This window comes from Aquarana catesbeiana, linkage group LG02 (genome assembly GCF_042186555.1).
Source record: "Aquarana catesbeiana isolate 2022-GZ linkage group LG02, ASM4218655v1, whole genome shotgun sequence".
Taxonomy (NCBI): Eukaryota; Metazoa; Chordata; class Amphibia; order Anura; family Ranidae; genus Aquarana; species Aquarana catesbeiana.
Genome location: NC_133325.1, coordinates 32,669,529 through 32,696,112, shown reverse-complemented (window position 1 = coordinate 32,696,112; position 26,584 = coordinate 32,669,529). Strand labels below are relative to the sequence as shown.

The 26,584-nt window shown below is 45.0% G+C and overlaps 2 protein-coding genes across 2 annotated transcripts; both read left to right on the top strand.

The window, feature by feature from the left end:
- The first annotated feature begins 14,103 nt into the window (after nucleotides 1-14,103).
- On the top strand, nucleotides 14,104-14,952 carry LOC141126478 (olfactory receptor 6E1-like). Its single transcript, XM_073612419.1, has one exon. The coding sequence runs from the start codon at nucleotides 14,104-14,106 to the stop codon at nucleotides 14,950-14,952; it is 849 nt and encodes a 282-aa protein (XP_073468520.1).
- Nucleotides 14,953-25,212: 10,260 nt separating this feature from the next.
- LOC141126477 (olfactory receptor 10A3-like) lies at nucleotides 25,213-26,061 on the top strand. Its single transcript, XM_073612418.1, has one exon. It carries the CDS (start codon nucleotides 25,213-25,215, stop codon nucleotides 26,059-26,061), a length of 849 nt encoding a protein of 282 aa, XP_073468519.1.
- The last annotated feature ends 523 nt before the right edge of the window (nucleotides 26,062-26,584 follow it).

Here is a 26,584-nt window from a genome sequence, read left to right as displayed (position 1 = left end):
AGTTGTCTGCAACACAACTGTATTAGTCCAGACAAGTAATTGTTATGATCGATCCGTTATGACCATAGACACACATTGTCCTGCTGCCATTCACAATTCCCTCATAAAGGGGCAACACTGTAATGTTTCCAACAAGTTGGGGTGCAGAGCTGTGCTGGCCATTGTGTTCTGTTATTTATGGAAGCTGTGACCCCCCACACACACAATACACACACACACACACAATACACACACACAATACACACAGCATTGCTCTTTATGTTGGGGCAGATGACAGAGAAAGAGGATATGACAACAAACTGAGGAACTATTAATACAGTAAAGGAACCAGAGAGCACAGCACTGCCTGCTTCTCTATACTGTGTGTGTAACTATAGATTTACATATCTTACAGAGCAGAAGACAAGTATGTCTGCAGAATGATGGTCTATGGGTGTTACTACATTATTGTTCATTGGTCCTAAAATCCTCCTAATAGAGACTACTGTATTTATAAACTCAGAATTCTGACTTTGAAACTCAGAATTCTGAATTTGAATCTCAGAATTATGACTTTGAAACTCAGAATATTTTTTTTTTAATCTCAGAAATCTGACTTTCAAACTTTTTTTTTTAACTTAGAATTCTGTAAAAAAAATAAAAAAATTATGGCCCCAGGGCTCTTCCATAGATTAAAGATATATAAAAAATACTGCGCTATAAGTAAAAAACATAAAAAAGCTGCGACTAAAAGTGTTATACTACACCAAACCTATGTATAAATAAAATGAAAAGTCGCGCTAAGCAATGAGATTTGCAAAAATTAAGACCAAACAAATATTGCGTGAATAACAAAACAATAATTACTGATACATATTGATATCTACAAATTACAATAGGTGTATCTGATAACCCATAACGTGATTATATACCAAATGTGAAAGTGAATATTTTGAAATGATACAAAATCAATCCATAAAAGAACAGTCTGTACAAGTGAACGTCACATATTCCAATAGCTTCCAATGGAGGGTGAATCCACAGTGATGGGTGGGGAAAGTTCACACCAAAGTGGCTAGTGAAATGTGAAAGTCTCCTCCACCATTGAAAAAATACTGCCGCTTACCAGAACGTGTTGGTCCCTTATTACAGGGGCCACACAAAACTAATGGCTGCAACCCCAGCCCGGGATCCCTCTGGCAAGCCCTGGTCTTCAAAGTGTCAGCAAAGGTGGTCAGCAGACAGGATCAGCAGGAACCAGTATTATGCCAGAAAAACAAGAAAAGTCCACATAGTCTAAACCTGTTACATTTATTATAGTATAAAAACAGGTGGAACTTACATCAAAAGGAGAGTTAAAACGCATGTAAAAGATTAGCTGGCCGGCTTGTACAAAGCCCGTATACTTCCGGGACTCAGCGGTGACGTCAGGGCGTAGCTCCTCCTCCCATAGATTACAGATGTAGATGCTGCAGAAAATAATTGCAATTTTGAGTGTATGCCTTTTGAGATTAGGATCATCCTCAGAACGTCTTTCCAACAGTTGTAGTTGTGTAGTCCAGCCAGTTCCAGCTAATGAATTTGAGTGACTGCTTCAATATCTGCAAAAAACAGGTCCTGAGGAATTCATATGTATCAGGGCTGGCTCAGCCCCTCCTTCTCTGAGCTGGCTGCTCAGCTGTCGGCTAATTGCCAGCTCTCATCTCTCTCCGCAGTTAACCAGCTGTTGTGGATGAGTCCCGCCTACTTAAAGATCTCCAGCTCACTTCATTCCTGTCTTCGCCTTGGTCACATCACAAGAAACCATCTCCTGCATTCCTGTTTAAAGACTGGCTTTGCTGACACCCCTTCTGGCTCCTTATCCTGCTTGCTGTTCCTCTACTTGGAACCCTGAATTCTGGCCTGGCTGACTACCCAATCCGGTTACTGGACTCTGGCTATGCTTTGACTACGCTTATGCCCCGTACACACGGTTGGATTTTACGATGGACAATGTCCGATCGGAGCGTGTTGTCGGAAATTCCGACCGTGTGTGGGCGCCATCGGACATTTTCCATCGGATTTTCCGACACACAAAGTTGGACAGCAGGAGATAAAATTTTCCGACAACAAAATCCGATCGCGTCAATTCCGACCGTGTGAGGCCTGTTCCGACGCACAAAGTGCCACGCATGCTCAGAAGAAATTCCGACACGGGACAGCTCGTTCTGGTAAACGTAGCGTTCGGAATGGATACAGCACTTTTGTCACGCTGCAATGTTCAAAATGGTTTAATACAGCGCACTCTCTTCTTCTTTATAATGTGACAAGAATTAAGTAGTTTTGCTGCTCATATTCACACACACTTCTCACAAACTTATTTCGTTACTATTTATCGGGATTCCCTCAATATATTTTGATTTCTCACATCTGACAAAATTTTTTTTTTTTTTTTTTTGGACTTTAATGTAGATTCTTTTTTTGTGTTTCTCTTTTTTATTTATTTTTTTTTTTTGGTGATTTTGATTTGTATTCCCGAAAATGTTTGTGTGTTTTTTGTGACAAGTTCCCACAACACTACTAATATGTTGTTCTATTTAATCTGTAGGAGATTGTTTGGTGTTGTTGTCCCTTGTTAATTTCACATTGTACTTTAGAAATGTACCTGAATCGTCACCAACAAACTGTCCTTTTTGGATGAAAACACACACAGGAGAGTAGAATTTACCCAAAAAAATTTTATTAAGGGCTCACAACTAAACAAAGAGGGAGGCAACGCTGGAGAAACTGCAGAAGTGGGCGAAGCCTTGGACCCCCAGGGCACACATCAATTATTTAAAAGCAAAATTGGTGGCCTGAGGAGTCCATATCATAAGGGAGGGCAGTCTGGTCCAGAAGTCCCAGAGATCCGGAAAGCAGCAGATGACATCTGTGTCCCCAGGCTGTGGTCATACGAGAGACTGCATCTTCTGTCAGACCAGACTAAACCCAGGGTCATCACTCTCAGGTCTTCTTTCCACGCTTCCTTCCAGCCTTAGGCTGTGGTGGTGGAGTTGTGGCAGCAGGAGGAGGAGGAGGATCGTCGATCTCAATGACATCCGTCTTGTGTGTCAGTTCCCCACTCTCCCCCTTACGAAGGACTTTATAAATCAGGTCCTCAGAGATCTTGCGTTGACCCTCCTGCATGCCCTGCAATTTTGTGGCAGCCATGCAGGCAAAGGCCTCTTCAGGACTGGGGAAGGCTCGGAGGGACGCCGAAGCCTCCTGGATCAGCCTGTACGCTGAATCCTGCACGGGACTCGGAGTGGCCTTCCTGGCTCGTTTATATGGCAGGCGGAGGGGAGGGACCTGAGACTCAGTCAGGCTGCGACTTGTCCCTGGCTTCTCTTGGTTGACACTTAGCCCCGCCTCCTCCTGGCTGCCACTAATCCCCGCCTCCTCCTGACTGCCACATTCCACAACCTCCTCCTGGCTGAGGTCTTCCTGTGTATGAAAAAGGGACATAGTTTTAGTTTTTTATTCATCAATCACACACAATTTTCCCCTCCTGACTGCTGCAAATTGAATGTTAACAAATATAACAGACTATCCTTCTGATCCCAGCAGTTTTGATTCTTTTCCCAATTTTGGGTGCCCACTACTGTCTATTGATATGTAAAGCACTTTTTTTAATCAGCAATTAGTGATCAATAATAACATCTAATAAACATCATTTATTTATTGACCAGAAATCTGTAGAAGAATGCTATACCTGGCTCCAGCTGGGCTCCTCCACTTCTTCCTGGCTGGAAGGCCCAGGTTGGACATCAGAAGCCTCAGCTGGGGTGGAAGGAAGAGTGGAGAGGGATTCCCTGACTTCAGTGTGGTCTGACAGAAATCGCAGTCTCTCGTAGTACCACAGCCTGGGGACATAAATGTCATCTGCTGCAGCTCCGGACCTCTGGGAATCTGTGACCTTCTTGCGCTCCCTAAGATAATTGCTCCTTAGGCCACCAATTTTAGCTTTCAAATAAGGGATGGTTGCTGTGGGGACCACCGGCTTCACCAACTCCAGCAGTTTCTCCAGCGCTGCCTGCCTCTTCTGTTTGTGATTATAGTGGGGGTGTCTCACTTGCCACAGACAGGGCAGCTCCCTGTACTTGTCTATGAACAGGGGCAGGAAATTGTGGTCGTTGAACCCATCCATTTTCTCTGTAAGACACAACACAAGACAAAGCCTAATGTCAGGCCAAACTCCCCTAATCTTGTTACAATATAGGCTTCCATTTCGAAAAAGTATAGGCCCAAGTTTAGATCCTACCTTCGTTAGCACGATCGGCGTCTCTGATGCTCCTTCCTCCGCTCACAGATCGTACGTAAGACGCGCACGTTAAGATTTATACACACTGCGCATGCGTATAACTCCGCCCGCCCCTGACGTTCTTTCTAGTCTATTCCCCGCCCCTTTTCGTTCGGCGCAGTGGGGGAAGAGCACATGGCGGATAGACAGCAGGATCATGCTAATTGTAGCAACGAGGAGGAGGAGGAGGAGGAAAGGCCGGAGCCTGAAACGTCCCGATCCAGAAGGAGATTAAAGGACTCAAATATGTCCTTTGGGGAGATGTTGGAGATGGTGGACATCCTGAAGAAGGCCGACTATGATGGAAAGTATGGGCCTTACCCCAACCCCAATGTCCGAAAGGCCAAGATCATGGCGAAAGTGGTCAGGAGTCTGTACCGGAAATTCGGGGTACGACGATCGAAAGATCAGCTCAGGAAGCGGTGGGCGGACCTGAAATTACGAGAACATGAGCAGTACAGAAAGATCCGGAGAGTGCTGCAAAAAAGTAAGTAGTTGTGCTGTGTTCCTATTCTTTATGTTTATTACGTTCGTGCTGCTCCATGTGCTTTTAGGAACTGTTGTACAGTTTAAAATGGCAACTTTCATGTTCATGGGCACATTATTCGTTCGGATCACACATTGTTATTTCGGACGATAAAATACCATTGTTTAGGCCATATGCATTTGGCCACCATTTTGACGCCCTATACTTGTCTTCAAAGAATTGGGTTGTGTAGATGGCTTTGTTACTAGAATGAAATGCAAACTAGATTCTGTGTAAGGAGAGGACACTGAGCAGCTGTTTTCACATCTGGACACTGGAGCACTAGTGTGGGACACAAGAAAACCATTTTTATTAGGGGGCCACACAGGTGCTCCAGTGTATACTATAGGGGGGGCTACATCTGTGAAGCTTTTACCAAACAGGTAAAGTATTGCAGCTTGACAAAGGACACTAAAAAAGCTACATGTTGGAACTCTGCTAAAATAGATAATTGTACCCCACTTCCAAGCAATGTTTCATCTTTATAGTTCTGCCATCAAATATCTGTGTGCTAATTATACCATTTTTGTTTTACATAGGGGGAGAAAAGACTCGGAGGACACCCCTCATCCGAGGAGACCAGAGCCCCCCCCTCTGGAAGAAGGGGAAATCCCCCCAACACAAGATGAGCAGGAGGATGAAGACGTGGTGGAAGTAGTTACCACAACAGGTGAGTGTCTGCGACCACAGGCTCAGATAAGAGATGGATTGCGGCATTTTTTTGAAACCTAATTTATTTTGGGGTTCCTCTCTTTTTAGGTGATCGTGAGGTTGTGGATCCAGATCCTTTCACATCCGAAAGTGCCCAGATCCTGATCGGGGAGATCATGGGGTGTAATTTACAATTGGAAAACATCAAGCAAAACATCAATGATGTTATTCCAAAATATAAAAACATCATTGATGTTTTGGGGCGAGTTTAAAGCCCCTCCAAATCACTTTCTTCTTTTGTCTGCTACAATGTGCTAAATGTTTTTGTGATTTTTCCCAAAGCCAAATTTGGAGGATGCACACAGTGTGTCAACATGTGCTATCTGCCATCACGGGAGATCAATGGACGCGTTTTGGGGGTGCAACCCCTTCCTCAATAATAAAGTAACGGCGAGGAAGGGCTTTCTCCCCCAAAACACGTCCCTTGATCCCCCGTGATGGCAGCTAGCACATGTTGACATTGGGAAATTTGTGTGCATCTTCCAAATTTGGCTTTTCCAGGGGTGAATTCCCCCCATCTGAACGCAATATCAAACACAGTTCCTAAATACTCATGTCTGATATTGCCTTCCAGTTCTACCAAATGTGAACTTTGTAAGATCAAGATTTGTGTCTTTCTTGTGGGTTTTACACAGGCCTGTTTTCTATAAAATGCACATTTTGATTTTGGATAATGATACCACAAAAATTGTTATACAACAAACATGTTGGTTTGTCAGAAAAACCTTTGGTAAATGCACATGTGATTGTGCAGGTATTAAAAAGATTGTTCATCAAGAATGTGTGGATTATTGTCTCGACACTACAACACTTTTGGGGTGATGTAATTGTTGTTTATGAGAAAATGGGGGTTATTTCTTAAGGGGAAATCCACTTTGCACTCCAAGTGCAGGTTCAGTGCAGTTGCAAGTGCACTTGTAGTGAAAAGTGTCTTTGCATTTAGTAAATAACAGCCAACAGTGCTTTGTATAAGGTTACACAATCACGACATTTTCTGCACTCCACACATTTCTGTCAGGGTCAGCTCAAACAAACACAAGCAGTAAATGTCCACAAAGAAGAGCCTGGGGGGAGATGCCTGTCGAGAACTTGAGGTCCTGCAGGCTTCTCCCTGTGGCCAAATACCGCAAGGTAGCGACCAACCTCTGCTCCGGAGTGATGGCTTGCCTCATGCAGGTATCCTGCCTGCTAATATAAGGGGTCAGCGAAGCCAACAAACGGTGAAATACGGGGTCCGTCATCCTGAGAAAGCTCCTGAAATCATCAGGATTATTCTCACGGATCTCACGGAGCAAAAGCATATGAGAGAACTGGTGACGCTGAAGCAACCAATTCTTGGTCCATGAACTCCTCCCCACCCTGTTCATGGACTGGACTTGTGTCAAGGTCAGGACCCCAACACCAAGCCCCCGCACAGCACGAACTGTACGAGGAGTACGCATACGAAACATGGCTAGAAAACGGTCGGCTGCTCAGAACGAAGTAACAGAACGCACTAAAGAACAGCAAGGCCTGTGAAGAGCGACCTGAAAAACAGCAACGAGCGGGCAAGATCACACAGAAAACTCTGATACGAACTGACTGCACGCACTGAAGAGCAGATACAAACCCACAAGCACAAACTGAACAGCAGAAAACGATCTGAAAGCCACGAGTCTGAAAAAGCACGAATCGTCTCTCACCAAACTTTTACTAACACGAGATTAGCAAAAGGAGCCCAAAGGGTGCCGCGCTTGGTTCTAAACCGGCCTTTTCTAGTCTCGTCGTACGTGGTGTACGTCACCGCGTGGTTGTCGATCGGAAATTCCGACAACTTTGTGCGACCGTGTGTAAGCAAAACAAGTTTGAGCCAACATCCGTCGGAAAAAATCCTAGGATTTTGTTGTCGGAATGTCCGAACAAAGTCCGACCGTGTGTACGGGGCATTACTCTTTTTACTTTTTTATTTTTATTAATAAACAAGTATGATTTTACTGTACTTCTGTCTCGGTCTGGTTCATGGTTTCTGACAATATGCCTTTCGTCTGGACATGAAACTCTTCTAAAAGTCACATTTCCAACAATGTTTCCACATGCTTTTTGGAGTATACAGCTTGAATCCCATGCAATAGACATAAAAACAAAGATGAGTGAAAAAAGGAAAAAGACCATGGGAGCCAACAAGTCTGCCCCATGTTTCTATCTATCTATCTATCTATCTATCTATCTATCTATCTATCTATCTATCTATCTATCTATCTATCTATCTATCTATCTATCTATCTATCTATCTATCTACAGCGCCTTGAAAAAGTATTCATAACCCTTACAATTTTCCACATTTTGTCAGGTTACAACCAAAAATGTAAATGTATTTTATTGGGATTTTATGTGATAGACCAACAAAAAGTGGCACATAATTGTGAAGTGGAAGGAAAATGATAAATGGTTTTCAACATTTTTTACAAATAAATATCAGAAAGGTGTGGCGCGCATTTGTATTCAGCCCCTTTACTCTGATACCCATGACTAAAATCTAGTGGAATCAATTGCCTTCAGAAGTCACCTAATTAGTAAATAGAGTCCACCTGTGTGTAATTTAATCTCTGTTCTCTGAAGCTCTCACAGGTTTGTTAGAGAACCTTAGTGAACAAAGAGCATCATGAAGACCAAGGAACACACCAGACAGGTCAGAGATAAAGTTGTGGAGATGTTTAAAGCAGGGTAAGGTTCTAAAAAAATATCCCAAGCTTTGAACATCTCATGGAGCACTGTTCAATCCATCATCCGAAAATAGAAAGAGTATGGCACAACTGCAAACCTACCAAGACATGGTACCATCCACCTAAATAGACAGGCAAGGAGAGCCTTAATCAGAAAAGCAGCCAAGAGTTCCATGGTAACTCTGAGGGAGATGCAGAAATTCACAGCTCAGGTGGAAGAAACTGTCCACAGGACAACTATTGTTCATGCACTCCAGAAATCTGGCCTTTATGGAAGAGTGGCAAGAAGAAAGCCATTGTTGAAAGAAAGTCATAAATAGTCCCGTTTGCAGTTTGTTAGAAGCCATGTGGGGGGACACAGCAAATATGTGGAAGAAGGTGCTCTGGTCAGATGAGACCAAAATTTAACTTTTTGGCCTAAAAGTAAAAAACTATGTGTGGTGGAAAACTAACACTGCGCATCACCCTGAAGACACCATCCCCACCGTGAAACATGGTGGTGGCAGCATCATGTTGTGGGGATGCTTTTCTTCAGCAGGGACAGGGAAGCTGGTCAGAGTTGACAGGAAGATGGATGGAGCCAAATACAGGGCATCCTTAGAAGAAAACCTGCTTGAGTCTGCAAAAGACTTGAGACTGGGGCGTAGGTTCACCTTCCAGCAGGACAACAACCCTAAATATACAGCCAGAGCTACAATGGAATGACTTCAAAGCATATTCATGTGTTAGAATGGCCCAGTCAAAGTCCAAACCTAAATTCAATTGAGAAATGTCCATGCCACTTCTGCCATTTTAGGGGATGATGGCCCACTTTTACTAAACAAAAATAAACAGTCCATCCAGGACTCCCATACAGGGGTTTCAATTTGCAGCAACAATGTTAACAAAAACCGCTGCTCAGGCTTTGGGCCTCAGTCCTCTTGACCATGTAACAGTGTACCTGTTCCATGCACACTCTGTACCTCTGCTGGCACTCTTTCTTTCACAGCTTCCTCGTTGCTCCAGCTCAGAGCCTTGGACTCTCTATCTACTCTGTCACACTGCACCATGAAGCCCTCTGGCTTCTCCCTTGCACACCTGGACTCCTTGGAAGGGTGGAGCCCAGAACCCACCTGCACAATCAACCTCCTAGCTATTCCCAAAACCTGGTCCCAGGATTGGGGATTTTCTCCCACCCAGATGGCTACAGAATCTCCAGGCTCAAGGTCCCCAACTGGACTTTGCCAACCACAGAGGAAACTGACAAAACAGATTACTCCAAATTAAACAATCATCCTGGAGCCCTCAACCTGGCTAGTTGAAAATCCTGGGCGACATACACCAGGCAGGAAACAGTACTGTGAATATATATACAGTTTCTCACAAAAGTGTGTACACCCCTCAATTTTTTATAAATATTTTATATCTTTTCATATAACAACACTGAAGAAATGACACTTTGCTACAATGTAAAGAAGTGGGTGTACAGCTTGTATAACTGTAAATTTGCAGTCCCCTCAAAATAACTCAACACACAGGCATTGATGTCTAAACCGCTGGCAACAAAAGTGAGTACACCCCTAAGTGAAAATGTCCCAATTGGGCCCAAAGTATCAATATTTTGTGTGGCCACCATTATTTTCCAGCCCTGCCTTAACCCTATTGGGCATGGAGTTCACCAGAGCTTCACAGGTTGCCACTGGAGTCCTCTTCCACTCCTCCATGACGACATCACGGAGCTGGTGGATGTCAGAGACCTTGCGCTCCTCCGCCTTCTGTTTGAGGATGCCCCACAGATGCTCAATAGGGTTTAGGTCTGGAGACATGTTTGGACAGTCCATCACCTTTACCTTCAGGTTCAGGTTCAGTGAATGATATCTTTAAAAAGTCTGATGAACTTCTGCCATCAGTTGTCCACCAAAAAGAGTATAGACTGCGTTCGGGCTCAAAACAGCCCACACAAAGGCTCCAAAGTAGGACGACCACCAGAACGCGGCCACAGAAAAGTCTTTAAAACTGATTAGTGGTTCCCGAATAGCCAGGACATTGTTGTTTTTAACAGGCAGAAATTGTGGACAATTTAATACAGAATACATTCATTTTCTCTCCTTAAAAACGCCTCTGAAGAAGGGACATCGTCCTGAAACATGTTAGGCTTACAGAGGAACTTGTATTCATCTTTGAATGTGTTAAGAGTATAATATGTATAAATTGTTTATTTTCGCACAAATGTTCTGTATAGATTACTATTTTTATCTATGCGTTTTTAAGCATTTCTTCAAATAAATAATGTTTTTATAAAAAATTATTCGCTTTCAAAGTTCGCCCTAAAAGTCCCTTTGTACCTAGTGTCCCTTTTTAGGGCCCTTTTTCACAATAGATTTTGGGATGCTGGCAACGCTTCATTGAGAATTTAAATTCTTTTTGTGGTTCACCATTATATACATCACTATAGATCCCCCTCAGGACAAACCATCCCACTCCATTAGTACAAACCCACACTCAGGACAAACCACCCCCCTACATCAGTATAGATCGCCCTCAGTACAGAACCTCCTCCCTCAGTATAGACCTCCCCCTCCTCAGTACAGACCCCCCTCAGGACAGACCCGCCCCAGGACAAACCACCCCCCTCCTCCAATAGTACAGACCCCCTCCGCGGTACAGACCCCCCTCAGTACAAACCACCCCCCTCCTCCAATAGAACAGACCCCCCTTTAGGACAAACCACCTCCTCCATTAGCACAGACCCCCACTTAGGACAAACCACCCCCCTCCATCAGTACATACCTCCCTCAGCATAGACCTCCCCCTCAGTAAAGACCCCCCCTCCATCAGTATAGACCCCCCTCAGGACAGACCCCCCCTCAGGACAAACCACCCCCTCCATCAGTATAGACACCCCCCCTCAGGACAAACCACCCCCCTCCTCCAATAGTACAGACCCCCCTCAGGACAAACAACCCCCCTCCATTAGTACAGACCCCCACTTAGGACAAACCCCCCTCCATCAGTACAGACCTCCCTCAGCATAGACCTCCCCCATAGTATAGACCCCCCTCAGTACAGATCCCCCCCTCCATCAGTATAGACCGCCCCCTCAGTACAGACCCCCTCCCTCAGTATAGACCTCCCTCTTAGTATAGACCTCTCCCTCAGTATAGACCTCCCCCTCCTCAGTACAGACTCCCCTTCATCAGTACAGACCCCCCTCAGGACAAAACACCCCCCTCCATTAGTACAGACCCCCCTCAGGACGAACCACCCCCCTACATATAATATAGCAGTGTCCAGCAGCAAAAACCAACCTCATCAGCAAGCTCCCCCCCCACAACACCTCACCTCGGGCGGCGGAGGACATCCCCCCAATCCCAGCCTGTGACTGCACCAGCTTGGGTGGCTAAGGTACACTTGGGTGGCAGTTGGAGAGGAGAGCACAGTGTGCAACCACGCCGCCCATGTGGAGAATAGATTGTGATACACTTGGGCAGCAGTGCAGGAGTTAGAAATATAGAGGAGGTGGAGAACACATGCCAGGCATGGCTGCGGCGCTAGAGGTGTGTTCTGGCTGAAGGTAAAAAAAAACTGCCAAAAGGGAGCCAGGGCTTTCATCACCTTTGGAATGGTGTCACTCCTCTAGCAGGTGACACACGGGTCCGGAACGCACCCCCCACCCCACCCCCCCAGCGACCTCACTGTGTCAATGACCTTTTCCTCTCCAATTCCCCCAATCTACTTGCTATTACTGAATCCTGGCTCCAGGGATCTGACTTCCAAGCTACCCTCAACCATAGTGGCCTCCACTGGACTCACACACCTAAATCCACTGGACAAAAAGTAGGCGGAGTTGGACTTCTTTCCCCACAAAGCACCTTCCAAGTTTTTCCTACACCTCCCTCTCTGTTCCTCTGCTCTTTTGAAGTGCACTGTATTTGTCTTTTTTTCTCCAGTTTGTCTGAGGATTACAGTTATTTACCGGCCTCCTGGGCCAGTGTCACACTTTCTCAATGAATTCTCTGCATGGCTACCCTGCTTTCTCTCCTCTGAAGTACCAGCTATCATCCTCAGTGACTTTAACATTCCAGTCAATGTTAAACCAACATACCAGGTCCAACATCACATTCAATACTTCCCTTCTTCGATCCTATCACCACTGAGTAAGTTGACATGCTTGTTTCTGAAGCTGTCCTTACCGTCTGTCCCCTGGACCTCATCCCCTCACAATTACTACAAGTCCCTTCCTGCTCTATCCTAAATGCTCTAACTCACATCTTCAACCTCTCTCTCTCCACTAGCACCTTTCCCTCCCCGCTCAAACATGCATTGATTACCCCCCATACTTAAAAAACCCTCACTGGACTCCACCTGTTTAAATAACTTAAGACCCATCTACCTGCTCCTATTTGCCTCCAAGCTTCTTGAATGCCTTGTCCACAACTTTATGAGTTTCTACATGCTAACAAGCTTCTCGATCCCATACAGTCTGGATTCCGCTCACAACTTTCCACTGAAACTGCCCTACTAAGACTCACTAATGGCCTACTAACTGCTAAAACCAACAGCCATTACCCCCTACTCATACTCTTAGACCTTTCCACTGCCTTTGACACAGGTGACCACCTGCTCTTCCTCAATAAACTTCACTCCCTTGGCCTCCATAATTCTGCTCTTTCCTAGTTCTCCTTTTACACATCTCGTACGTTCAGTGTCACATGCAACACCATCTCCTACTCTCCTCTTCCTCTTTCTATTGGGAACTCCCTCCTCACTGGCCTACCTTTACACAGATTATCCCTCCTTCAGTCTATTATGAATGCTGCTAGACTTATACACCATACTAACCTATACGTGACTGCTGCCCCTCCCTGCTAATCCCTTTCACTGGCTTCCACTAGCCCAACATATAAAATTCAAGATATTATCCACAACATACAAGGCCATCCATAACATCTCCCCAGCTACATCACCAACCTCATCTGCAGATATCACCCAAATTGTCTTCTCCGCTCCTCCCAAGACAGTTTGCTCTCTAACTTCCTTGTTCTCGCCTGCAGGACTTTTCCAGAACCCCTCTCATCCTCTGGAACTCCCTCCCCCGGTATGTTTGGTCAGCTCCTATCCTTTCCGACTTTAGGTGATCCTTGAAAACCCATTTATTCAAGGAAGCCTGCCCCACCTCCACCTAAAAAAACTGTACTTGAGTCAACTCCATCAGATCACCCCCTGCATCTATTATCTTTTGTACCACCTTCCCCTCCCTGTAGAGTGTAAGCTCCATGAGCAGGGCTCTCCTTCTGTATTGAACTGTAATTTAATTGTACTGTCCCCCTTTATATTGTAACGTTATATTGTACTGTGCAAACTGTTGACACCATATAAATCCTGTATAATAATAATATTTTGATTTGTTATTATTACTACTATTAGTTAGATTTTAGTATCTGTTTGGCATTAATTTCATATAATACAGTTGTGTGTCTCTTCTCCAGGTAAATATTAATAGAAAAAATACAATTAATATGATTTATTTCCAGTCAGCTAAACCTGATGTTGAAAATCTTAGGAGATCAAATTCCCCTTGGGTTACTTCTTGAAAAACTGCTTATATAAACATCAAAGTCTACTCACGCTATACGTATCCTACAATCACAGATGTTCTACAGATCTACTCCAACAGCATGTACTGTAGGTCTACCTTCAAAAACATGGTACACAATCGTTTGTAGAGAAATAGGCTCATTAATCTTGACTTTGCTGGAACTCAGATCAGATTTAAGATGGAAAATGTAACTGAACTTAGCCCATCTTTTGTGTTTCTAGGACTCTTAGAAATGGAGAGATTCCGATTTCTATATGCTACTGTAGCTTTTATCTTCTATTTGATTACTATGTTTTTATGTTGTCTGATTGTGTATGTAATATGGATAGAGGCTACTCTTCATGAGCCCATGTATATCTTCATATTTAACTTGATCATTAATGGTGTATTTGGTAATACAGTAATTTTCCCTCAGTTTATAATTGGCTTGTTGACTGGGTCTTCAACGATATCCTTTTATGAATGTCTAGTACAAGTATTCTGTGTGCAAAGTTTTTCGACTGTGGAAATCTTCACTTTTACTGCTATGGCCTATGACCGATACCTGGCTGTAGGCTACCCACTGAGATATGCCACCCTAATGACAAATGGAATAGCTCTGAAATACCTAGTATGTATCTGGATTTCAGTCTTCATCCTTGTTGTTGTTCCATTGATTATGACGGCCAACCTGAAATTCTGTGGGGTCAATATTAATAATATTTTCTGTGAGAACATGTCCCTTGTCAGGCTGGCTTGTGGGAACTCAGCCATGGTTAATAATATTTTTGGACTTGTCGAAACACTCCTCGTCATTTTTGGAACAATTTTAATTATCATATATTGCTACATGAGAACATTATGGATCTGTTTAAAGATCTCCAAAGCAGCTTGCCAGAAAGCCATGCATACATTGTCCACACACATAATCACTTTTTCCATTTTTTTGACGGCCGCATTGTTTGTTTTCTTAAGATATCGCTTGAATGGTGGGACAATTTCTATCCCTGTTCATGTTTTCCTTTCTATCACTGGACTTCTCACGTCAGTTATTGTAAACCCCATTGTCTACGGTATAAGGACCGAAGCTCTGAAATTAAAAATAATCCGAAATGTACATAAACTGAAATTCTGGCAAGGTGTTTATGATACAAAATAACTGAAGTGTCTTCAATGAAATTAAAGTTATATTTTAGTGATGTTTTGATTGACTTCAATACTGTGCAGGGTTTTTATTAGTCATGGTCTAGTGTTTTCACAGCACTCGGCAAAACTTAGGTCAATGTGGATTAATATATTAAGTGTATCTAAAGTCATAAAATATACACTATATTACCAAAAGTACTGGGACGCCTGCCTTTACACACGCATGAACTTAGTCCGTAGGGTTCAATATCGAGTTGGCCCACCCTTTGCAGCTCTTCTGGGAAGGCTGTCCATAAGGTTTAGGAGTGTGTCTAAGGGAATGTTTGACCATTCTTCCAGAAGCGCATTTGCGAGGTCAGGTGCTGATGTGGACGAGAAGGCCTGGCTCGCAGTCTCCACTCTAATTCATCCCAAAGGTGTTCTATCGGGTTGAGGTCAGGACTTTTTGCAGGTCAATCAAGTTCCTCCACCCCAAACTCGCTCATCCATGTCTTTATGGACCTTGTTTGTGCACTGGTGTGCAGTCATGTTGGAACAGGAAGGGGCCCATTCCCAAACTGTTCCCACAAAGTTGGGAGCATGAAATTGTCCAAAATTTCTTGGTATGCTGACACTTTAAGAGTTCCCTTCACTGGAACTAAGGGGCCAAGCCCAACCCCTGAAAAACAACCCCACACCATAATCCCCCCTCCACCAAATGATTGGACCAGTGCACAAAGCAAGGTCCATAAAGACATGGGGTGGAGGAACTTGACTGGCCTGCACAGGGAGGAGGAGGGAGGAGACACACGGTGGAAGTCGTCGTGATGCTGAGGAGGAGACGCAGGGGAAGCCGCCACCCATCACGCGGAGGAAGCGCTGCCTAAAAGATGAGGTAAGTGCAGGACTGGTAACTGACCGACGGGGAGGGGGGCTGCTTGCATTGTTTTCCGCCCCCCCCCAAAAAAAAAATATATCACCAGCCGCCACTGCTGTGCACAGAGGATGGATGTAATGGGAGAGCTTAATTTTTTACAAATTTATTGTGCTGAAGTTTGTATGTGTCTTTTAGACTCTTGCTTGTGGCACAGTAATTAAAGCATATTTGTTATTCAAAAAAACTGTGGCATATGTTACTCCATACTCTGTGAGTAGGCGCTACTTTTAAGCCCCTCCCATAGGCACAGTTTTGAAATACCAACAATTTGCCACAGCATGCAACCTACAGTAATTATTCCAATCTGGGTTTCCAAGTTACAAGCAGTGTGTAAGCAGCTCCAAACGCAGACAGTGTGTGTTTGGAACTGCTCACCCACATGCCAGTCACTTTAGGACAAGTGGCTGTGTCTGCACAGCTGCGTTTCTCAATAGACTTCAATTAGCTGCCTGCATGCAGAACCTGGAAGTTAAAGGAGCTGCAGAAAATGGCCCCTTCACGCTATACAGGCCTCATCACACTTGTGAACAAGGCCATAAAGTTAGACGCGCATACAGACACTCATACACATTCACACAGACAGACACACTCACATTCTTACACACTTCCTCTGCTTGGAGAACAGGCTGGGGTTTTGTTCTGAGTTTAAATGGGTGATCCCCCTCCAGTTTCCCCTTCTCCAATCAGCAGCAGGTAGGTGGGGCCCAGAGTTATGTTCTGCTCCCAGGGTTGAATGGGCAGTCTCCGCCTCCAGTCCCCTTCTTCTCCAATCAGCAGCAGGTGGGCAGCGACCAGTTTCTCCCTGTGCTCTGAAGTTTGCCATCCAGTGGGATCTCCGGAATCACAATTCCAATTCATGATGCAGCACTGAGGCTGCCCAGGGGCACACTCTGGTATACCCAGGCACCCTGCAGGAGAGGAGGGTTAGGTGCCCTGTGTGCACAGTGAGAGCATGCCCCTGTGAGGTGCTTTATTAGAGCCCAGTTCTGGACCTCTGGGATTTACTTGAAATCTTTAGGCTGTCCCAGCATATCCGGGACAGTTGGGAGGTACTGTATGTACTAGGCCTTACTACCAGTGCCATGGTGTTGTTTTTGTTTACTTTTGTTTTTCATTAGGGTGAATTAGATTATAATGTGGCAAACAGATCAGACAGGAGTCAGCTCCTATTGGAGGTTGGAATGGGGAAAGATGGGGGGATGGCTATAGCAGATGATATGAAGGTTCCAAAGTTACAAACAACCATTGGAAATGGTACTTTTAGTACTAAAATAAAAAATACGTAACATACGTTTGCAAAATGTGACAATGTATTAAAGTGTTTGTTCACCAATGCCAGAAGTCTGCCAAGCAGGGGCGTAACTACCACCATAGCGACCCATGAGGGCGCTATGGGGCCCGCAGCCGAGTGGGGCCCAGTTAGGATAAGAGCCCCACCGGCACAGTCTCCCAGCCAGGGGAAGAGAGAGGAAAGGAAGAGGCGAGCTGTCCGTATCAGCAGAGAGCTGAATTGCCCGATGTAAGAGCTTTCAATAGAACTTCCTGTGTTTCCGGGCCTCACGTCACATAGCTCCACCTTTTGGCCCAGTGCCTTTGATAGACAGAATGCCGATCCAATGCGGGACATGTGACGTCATCAAAGGCTTTGGGCCAAGAGGTGGGGCTATGTGACAATGAGCCCCGGGAAGACAGGAAATTCAAAGGAAAGCTATTACAGCGGGCAATCCCGCTCTCTGCTGATCCGGGTGGCTTGCCTCTTCCTCTGCATAGGTGGGGCTGTATGGGGCACAGGCAGACCAGGCTGTATTGGGCACAGGTCACGCTGTATGGGGCACAGGTCACGCTGTATGGGGCACAGGTCACGCTGCATTGGGCACAGGTCACGCTGTATGTGGCACAGGTCACGCTGCATTGACACTAGGGCAGCTGTGGGGGGGCTGTTTGCAGGGGGGCCCCATACAACATTTTGCTATGGGGCCCTGCTATTTCTAGTTACGCCCCTGCTGCCAAGCAAAATAGGTGAGTTGGAAGTTCTGGTGCACAAGGAGAACTATGATCTAATTGGTATTGCTGAATCTTGGCTTTATTCTTCTCATGATTGGGCTATTAACATTCCTGGCTATGCTCTCTTTCGGAGAGACAGGGTAAAATGGAGGGGTGGTGGTGTCTGTCTCTATGTGAGATCTGATCTCAAAGCGAGTGTGAAAGAGGACCTAGTTGATGGAGAGTGTGATGAGTCTGAAGCATAATGGGTGGAACTGTACATGGGCGTGCATACTACAAAGGCTGTCATTGGAGTTTGTTATAGACCTCCCAGTGTTAATGAGGAGGTAGAGACTCAGATCCTTGCACAGATGGAATGGGCTCCAATAGCTTAGACAGTCATAGTTATGGGGGATTTTAACTACCCAAAAATTGAATGGAATATTGGCACTGCTGGGAGAGTTAAAGGGCAATAATTTATAAACCTATTATAAGACAATTTTATGGTCCAGTTTATTGAGGCCCTGACTAGGAATGATGCTCTGCTGGATCTGGTAATCTCAAAACATGCAGAGCTTATTACCAATATTCTTATAAAAGAACATCTGGGTTGCAGTGACCATAGCATGATTTCATCTAATGTTAGCTGTAAGCAACAAACAAATACGGGTAAGATAAAAACATTTAACTTTAAGAGAGCAAATTTTCCAAGCATGAGGGCTGCTCTCCAAGACTTATGCCCCGTACACACGATCGGATTTTTGACCAACAAAACCGTGGACTTTTGTCCGAAGGATGTTGGCTCAAACTTGTCTTGCATACACACGGTCACACAAATATTGGGCAACAATTACGAACGTAGTGACATACGAGACGTACTACGTGGTTTTCAGCTCTTTAGCGCCACCCTTTGGGCTCCTTCTGCTAATTTCGTGTTAGTAGAAGTTGATTTGCGCTTTTCTTTTTGTGCTTTTCATTTAGCGCTTTTCAGTTTGCGCTTTTCATTTCGTGCTTTTCAGTTTGTTTCTGAATGGACATTCGTCAACCAGACATGTTGCGGAATCGGAGGAGATAACGTGTTATTTATTATTGGCCTTGGAGTTATTGCTTTGACATTATTTTTTTGGTTGAATAATGATTTATTTTGGTATATTTTCTATATTTTTGGATGCATAGAATGCACTTTTTGGTTAAGTTCTATTGGCAGATAGCATGTCTAATTTTATTTGTTTTCTTTTTTTAATGCACAATAAAAAAAATATGTAGAATAATACTTGGCTATGTGTTTTACTTCAAATGACAGTTTGGGAGTAGGCAGTTACATTTTAAAAAATGCAATGTAAAATTGACAAGGGACACCAACATAGTTGTATCTTTTTTTCTTAAAAACTAGGGGGTAATGGTGTTGTGGTAACTTGCCCAGAAAAAAAAAGCCTTTGAAAATTCCTTTGTAATAGCTCCATCAGTATCACCAGCAAAGCAGCTTCATTATTATCCCATTAAAGAAGAGGAGAATTGTGCGCTGCTTTTCATAATTTGCCACGTCACGAATGTTAATTCTCCATTACAAATGCTAGTTTACAAGACCGACCGCTTCTGCTTCCCAGCATGCGTGTTTGTACTTTGGACTTTTGTCTGACGGACTTGTGTACACACGATCGGAAAGTCCGACAACACATATTTGTTGGCGGAAAATTTGAGAACATGCTAGACAACATTTGTTGGTGGAAAGTCCGATAACAATTGTCCGATGGAGCATACACACGGTCGGACTTTCCACCAACAAGCTCACATCCAACATTTCCTGCCGGAAAGTCAGATCGTGTGTACGGGGCATTAGACTGGGAGGGAATATTGGCATCAATGGACACAGAACAGAACTGGGAATTCTTCAAAAAGACTATGCAAATGGCTAAAAATAAAACCTATGTGGCTCAAAGTTAAAATAGCTATAAATAATAAGAAAATAACTTTTAAAAAATATAAAAATGAAGGAACACTATCATCGTTTAAATGCTACAAAGAATATAACAGAATATGTAAAAAGGAAATCAAGAATGCAAAAATTTCAAACGAGCGGCAGATTGCAAATGATAGTAGGACAAACCCCCAAAAATTCTTCAAATATATTAATAGTAAAAAGGTCAGGTTTGAGCATGTAGGCCCTTTACAAAATAATCTAGAGTGGGTGACTGGGGTCCAAGAGAAGGCAAACTTATTAAATACTTTCTTCAGCTCTGAGTATACAATGGAGCATAGTGGAGCTGATGTCCATAATGGGGGTGGTATTGACAGGGGGTCAGCAGGGCAGAGTATAGTGTCATCAGGGGGGTGTTCAAAAGTCAGTAGGGCAGTGTACAGGGGTCGGTAGGGCAGAGAATAGGAGTCAACAGAGCAAATGACAGGGGTGAGCAGGGCGTAGAACAGGGGTTGTCAGGGCATAAGACAGGGACAGTAGGGCACATGAAAGGGGGTCAGCAAGGCAGAGGGCAGTGTATAGAGGTCAGCAGGAAGGAAGACAGGGGTTGGCAGTGCAGAGGACAGGGGTCAGCAGTGGTAAAGGCAGCCTCCCCTGCCCTGCTGGGCCCTCTGCTGATCCTATTGTTGATGCAGATGGGCAATACACTTACCAGTACATTTACAAAGCTGCAAGGAGATACAGCTGTATGCAGAGCGTTCGTGGTGGTGGGGGGAGGGGGGGCGCTTGGCTTTGGGGGAGCACCCCCCTTAGATCCAGTCATGATGTGCCCTCTCAATTGGCAACTCAGTTTCTAACAAACTTGCTTGTCAATGCAGTGACATCACTAGGGTTGGTGTCCCTCGGTGCGGTAAAATATGGTGTCACCCCCTTCCACCAACTATAGTCACCCCTCAGTATAGACCCCCTCCACTAAGTATAGACCCCCTCCACCAATTATAGTCCTCCCTCACTACAGACCCCCTCCACTAAGTATAGACCCCCCCTCCGTCAGTGCAGACCCCCCACTAAGTATACACCCCCTCCATTAGTATAGACCCCCCTCCAGCAGTATAGACCCCCTCCCTCATTATAGACATCCCTCAGTACAGACCCCCCTCCATCAGTATAGACCCCCCTTAGTACAGACCCCCCTCTATCAGTACAGGATCCCCCCTCAGTACAGACCCCCCTATATCAGTATATATCTCCCCCTCAGTATAGACCTTCCCCTCAGTACAGACCCCCCTCAGGACAGCCCCCCCCTCAGGACACACCACCCCTCTCCATCAGTATAGACCCCTCTCAGGACAACCCACCCCACTCCATTAGTACAGACCCCCACTCAGGACAAACCACCCCCCTACATCAGTATAGACCCCCCTCAGTACAGACCCCCCTCCATTAGTATAGACCTTCCTCCATCAGTATAGACTCCCCTCAGTAAAGAACCTCCTCCCTCAGTATAGACCTCCCCCTCCTCAGTACAGACCCCCCTCAGGACAGACTCCCTCCCTCAGGACAAACCACCTCTCCTCCAATAGTACAGCCCCCCTCAGTACAAACCACCCACTCCATTAGACAGACCCCCACTTAGGACAAACCTCCCCCCTCCATCAGTACAGACCTTCCTCAGCATAAACCTCCCCCTCAGTATAGACCCCCTCCCTCAGTATAGACCTCCCCCTCCTCAGTACAGACCCCCCTCAGGACAAACCACCCCCCTCCATCAGTATAGACACCCCCCTCAGGACAAACCACCCCCTCCTCCATTAGTACAGACCCTCACTTAGGACAAACCCCCGTCCATCAGTACAGACCTCCCTCAGCATAGACCTCCCCCTCAGTATAGACCCCCTCAGTACAGACCCCACCCTCCGTCAGTATAGACTGCCTCCTCAGTACAGACCCCTTTTCCTCAGTATAGAGCCCCCCTTAATATAGACCTCCCCCTCAGTATAGACCTCCCCTCCTCAGTACAGACTCCCCTCCATCAATACAGACCCCCCCAGGACAAACCACCCCCCTCCTTCAATAGTACAGCCCCCCCTTAGGACAAACCACCCCCCTTCATTAGTACAGAACCCCCTCAGGACAAACCACCCCCCTACATATAATATAGCTGTGTCCAGCAGCAAAAAACAACCTCATCAGCAAGTCCCCCCCACACTCCCACAACACCTCCCCTCGGGCGGCGGAAGACATCGCCCAATCCCAGGCCGTTACTGCACCAGCTTGGGCGGCTCAGGTACACGGAACACCTGGGTGGCAGCTGGAGAGGAGAGGACAGTGTGCAGCCATGCCACCCAAGTGGAGAATAGATCGTGACACATTTGGGCAGCAGCAGAGATTGAGACAAAGAGGAGGAGGAGAACACGTGCTAGGCACGGCCGCGGCGCTGGAGGTATGTTCTGGCTGAAGGAAAAGAAAACTGCCAAAGGGAGCCAGGGCTTTCGTCACCCTTGGGATGGTGTCATCCCTCTAGCGGGTGGCACCTGGGTGCGGACCGCATCCCCCACCCCTCCCAGCGATGCCACTGTGTCAATGACCTTTTCCTCTCCAATTCCCCCGAACTACTTGCTTATATTGAATCTTGGCTCCAGGGATCTGACTTCCAAGCTGTCCTCAACCATAGTGGCCTCCACTGGACTCACACACCCAGATCCAGTGGACAAAAAGGAGGTGGAGTTGGACTTCTTTCCCCACAAAGCACCTTCCAAGTTTTTCCTACACCCCTCTCTGTTCCTCTGCTCTTTTGAAGTGCACTGTATTTGTCTTTTTTTCTCCAGTTTGTTTGAGGATTTCAGTTATTTACCGGCCTCCTGGGCCAGTGTCACACTTTCTCGATGACTTCCCTGCATGGCTGCTCTGCTTTCTCTCCTCTGAAGTATCAGCTATCATCCTCGATGACTTTAACATTCCAGTCAATGTTAAACCAACATACCAGGTCCAACACCACATTCAATACTTTTCTTCTTAGATCCTGTCACCACTGAGTAAGTTGACAAGCTGGTTTCTGAAGCTGTCCTTACCATCCGTCCCATGGACCTCATCCCCTCACAATTACTACAAGCCCCTTCCTGCTCTATCCTAAATGCTCTAACTCACATCTTCAACTTCTCCCTCTCCACTAGCACCTTTCCCTCCCTGCTCAAACATGCACTGGTTACCCCCATACTTAAAAAACCCTCACTGGACCCCACCTCCTATTTACCTCCAAGCTTCTTAAATGCCTTGTCCACAACCGTATGAGTTGCTGCCTGCTAACAACCTTCTCGATCCCCTACAATCTGGCTTCCGCTCACAACATTCCACTGAAACTACCCTACTAAGACTCACCAATGGCCTACTAACTGCTAAAACCAACAGCCATTACTCCCTACTCATACTCATAGACCTTTCCACTGCCTTTGACACAGTTGACCACCTGCTCTTCCTCAACAAACTCCACTCCCTTGGCCTCTGTGATTCTGCTCTTTCTTAGTTCTCCTCTTACACATCTCATACTTTCAGTGTCACATACAACACCAACTCCTACTCTCCTCTTTCTCTTTCTATTGGGAATTCCCTCCTCACTGGCCTACCTTTACACAGACTATGGGTGTGGGTATGGAGATCGAGATGCTAAGAGCGCTCCCCTTGTGGCTAAGTGCAGCGTGCCCCTGAAGTTGGGAACAGGGAGCGTGGTGCCCAAAGAAGCACGGTTGGCCAGGTGCTTGTTTGCAGTCAGACGAGCTTGGCCACTGAGGAATAACTGAAGCAGGCAGAGCTGAACATGCTGGGTTGGGGTAAATGGAGAAACCAGGGGCCAGGCCAGAGGTCATACACGGATAAGTCAGTCCAGAGCATAAACAGGGGTGGGCCAAGGTCATACACGGAAGACAGGAGCAAGCAGAGTCCAGGTACAAGCCGAAGGTCAAGCCGCGTGATCAGGAAACAGAAGCAGAGTCCAGAAGCAGGCCAAGGGTCAAACCGGGAGATCAAAAAGCGAGGTCAAGGCAAGCCGGGTCACAACGGGTAATCACAAATCAGGAAGCAAGGTCAAGGTACACAGGGAAGCTGAGGAGATAATCCAGCAATGTCCTGTAGTCACAGGTTGGCTTAAATAGGGCCATTGGCACCAGCGTCTGTCACGCCACTTGCGCCATCGCACACGCGCAGTATTGCTCGTGCGTGTGTGCCGATGCGCGCCAGAGGGCACTGATGTGCGGCGCATGCTCATGTACATCTTGGAACCCTCTGTGAGCGTCCATGTAGGTTCTCGGCAACATTGCCAGTTCTGTGACGGCCATGTCCCTGACACTATCCCACCTTCAGTCTATTATGAATGCTGCTAGACTTATACACCATACTAACCGATACGTGACTGCTGCCCCTCCCTGCTAATCCCTTTCACTGGCTTCCACTAGCCCGACATATAAAATTCAAGATACTAACCACAACATACAAGGCCATACATAACATCGCCCCCAGCTACATTACCAACCTAATCTGCAGATATCACCCAAATTGTCTTCTCCGCTCCTCTCAAGACATTTTGCTCTATAACTTCCTTGTTATCACCTGCAGGACTTTCCAGAACCCCTCTCATCCTCTGGAACTCCCTACCCCAGTATGTTCGGTCAGCTCCTACCCTTTCCGACTTTAGGCGATCCTTGAAAACTCATTTATTCAGGAAGCCTACCGCACCTCCACCTAAAAAACTGTACTTGAGTCAACTCCATAAGATCACCCCCTGCATCTATTATCTTTTGTAGCACCTTCCCCTCCCTTTAGAGTCAAGCTCCATGAGCAGGGCTCTTCTTTTGTGTTGTTTTAATTGTACTGTCCCCCTTTATATTGTAATGTTATATTGTACTGCGCAAACTGTTGACATCATATAAATCCTGTATAATAATAATAATATTTTGATTTGTTATTATTACTGCTATTAGTTAGATTTTAGTATTCTGTTTGGCATTCATTTCATATAATACAGTTGTGTATCTCTTCTCCAGGTAAATATTAATAGAAAAAATACAATTAATATGAATTCTTTCCAGTCAGCTAAACCTGATGTTGAAAATCTTAGGAGATCAAATTCCCCTTGGGTTACTTCTTGAAAAACTGCTTATATAAACATCATAAAGTCTACAATAGTCTACAAAGTCTACTTACGCTATACGTATCCTACAATCACAGATGTTCTACAGATCTACTTCAACAGCATGTACTGTAGGTCTACCTTCAATAACATGGTACACAATCGTTTGTAGAGAAATAGGCTCATTAATCTTGACTTTGCTAGAACTCAGATCAGATATAAGATGGAAAATGTAACTGAACTTAGCCCATCTTTTGTGTTTTTAGGACTCTTAGAAATGGAGAGATTCCGATTTCTATATGCTACTGTAGCTTTTATCTTCTATTTGATTACTATGTTTTTATGTTGTCTGATTGTGTATGTAGTATGGATAGAGGCTACTCTTCATGAGCCCATGTATATCTTCATATTTAACTTGATCATTAATGGTGTATTTGGAAATACTGTCATTTTACCTCCGTTTATAATTGGCTTGTTGACTGGATCCTCAACCATATCCTTTTATGAATGTCTAGTACAAGTATTCTGTGCGCAAAGTTTTTCTGGTGTGGAAATTTTCACTTTTACTGCTATGGCCTATGACCGATACCTGGCTGTATGCTACCCACTGAGATATGCCACCCTAATGACAAATGGAAAAGCTCTGCAATACATAGCATTTATCTGGATTTCAGTCTTCATCCTTGTTGTTGTTCCATTGATTTTGACGGCCAACCTGAAATTCTGTGGAGTCAATATTAATAATATTTTCTGTGAGAACATGTCCCTTGTCAGGCTGGCTTGTGGGAACTCAGCCATGATTAATAATATTTTTGGACTTGTCGAAACACTCCTCATCATTTTTGGAACAGTTTTAATTATCATATATTGCTACATGAGGACATTATGGATCTGTTTAAAGATCTCCAAAACAGCTTGCCAGAAAGCCATGCATACATTGTCCACACACATAATCACTTTTTCCATTTTTTTGACGGCCGCATTGTTTGTTTTTTTAAGATATCGCTTGAATGGTGGGACAATTTCTATCCCTGTTCATGTTTTCCTTTCTATCACTGGACTTCTCACATCAGTTATTGTAAACCCCATTGTCTACGGTATAAGGACCGAAGCTCTGAAATTAAAAATAATCCGAAATGTACATAAACTGAAATTCTGGCAAGGTGTTTATGATACAAAATAACTGAAGTGTCGTCAATAAAATTAAAGTTATATTTTAGTGATGTTTTGATTGACTTCAATACTGTGCAAGGTTTTTATTACTCATGGTCTAGTGTTTTCACAGCACTCGGCAAAACTTAGGTCAATGTAGATTAATATATTAAGTGTATCTAAAGTCATAAAATATACACTATATTTTCAAAAGTATTGGGACGCCTGCCTTTACACGCACATGAACTTAGTTCGTAGGGTTCAATATTGAGTTGGTCCACCCTTTGCAGCTATAACAGCTTTCACTCTTCTGGGAAGGCTGTCCACAAGGTTTAGGAGTGTGTCTATGGGAATGTATGACCATTCTTCCAGAAGCGCATTTGTGAGGTCAGGCACTGATGTGGACGAGAAGGCCTGGCTCGCAGTCTCCCAAAGATGTTCTATCGGGTTGAGGTCAGGACTCTTTGCAGGCCAGTCAAGTTCCTCCATCCCAAACGACAATCCATGTCTTTATGGACCTTGTTTGTGCACTGGTGTGCAGTCATGTTGGAACA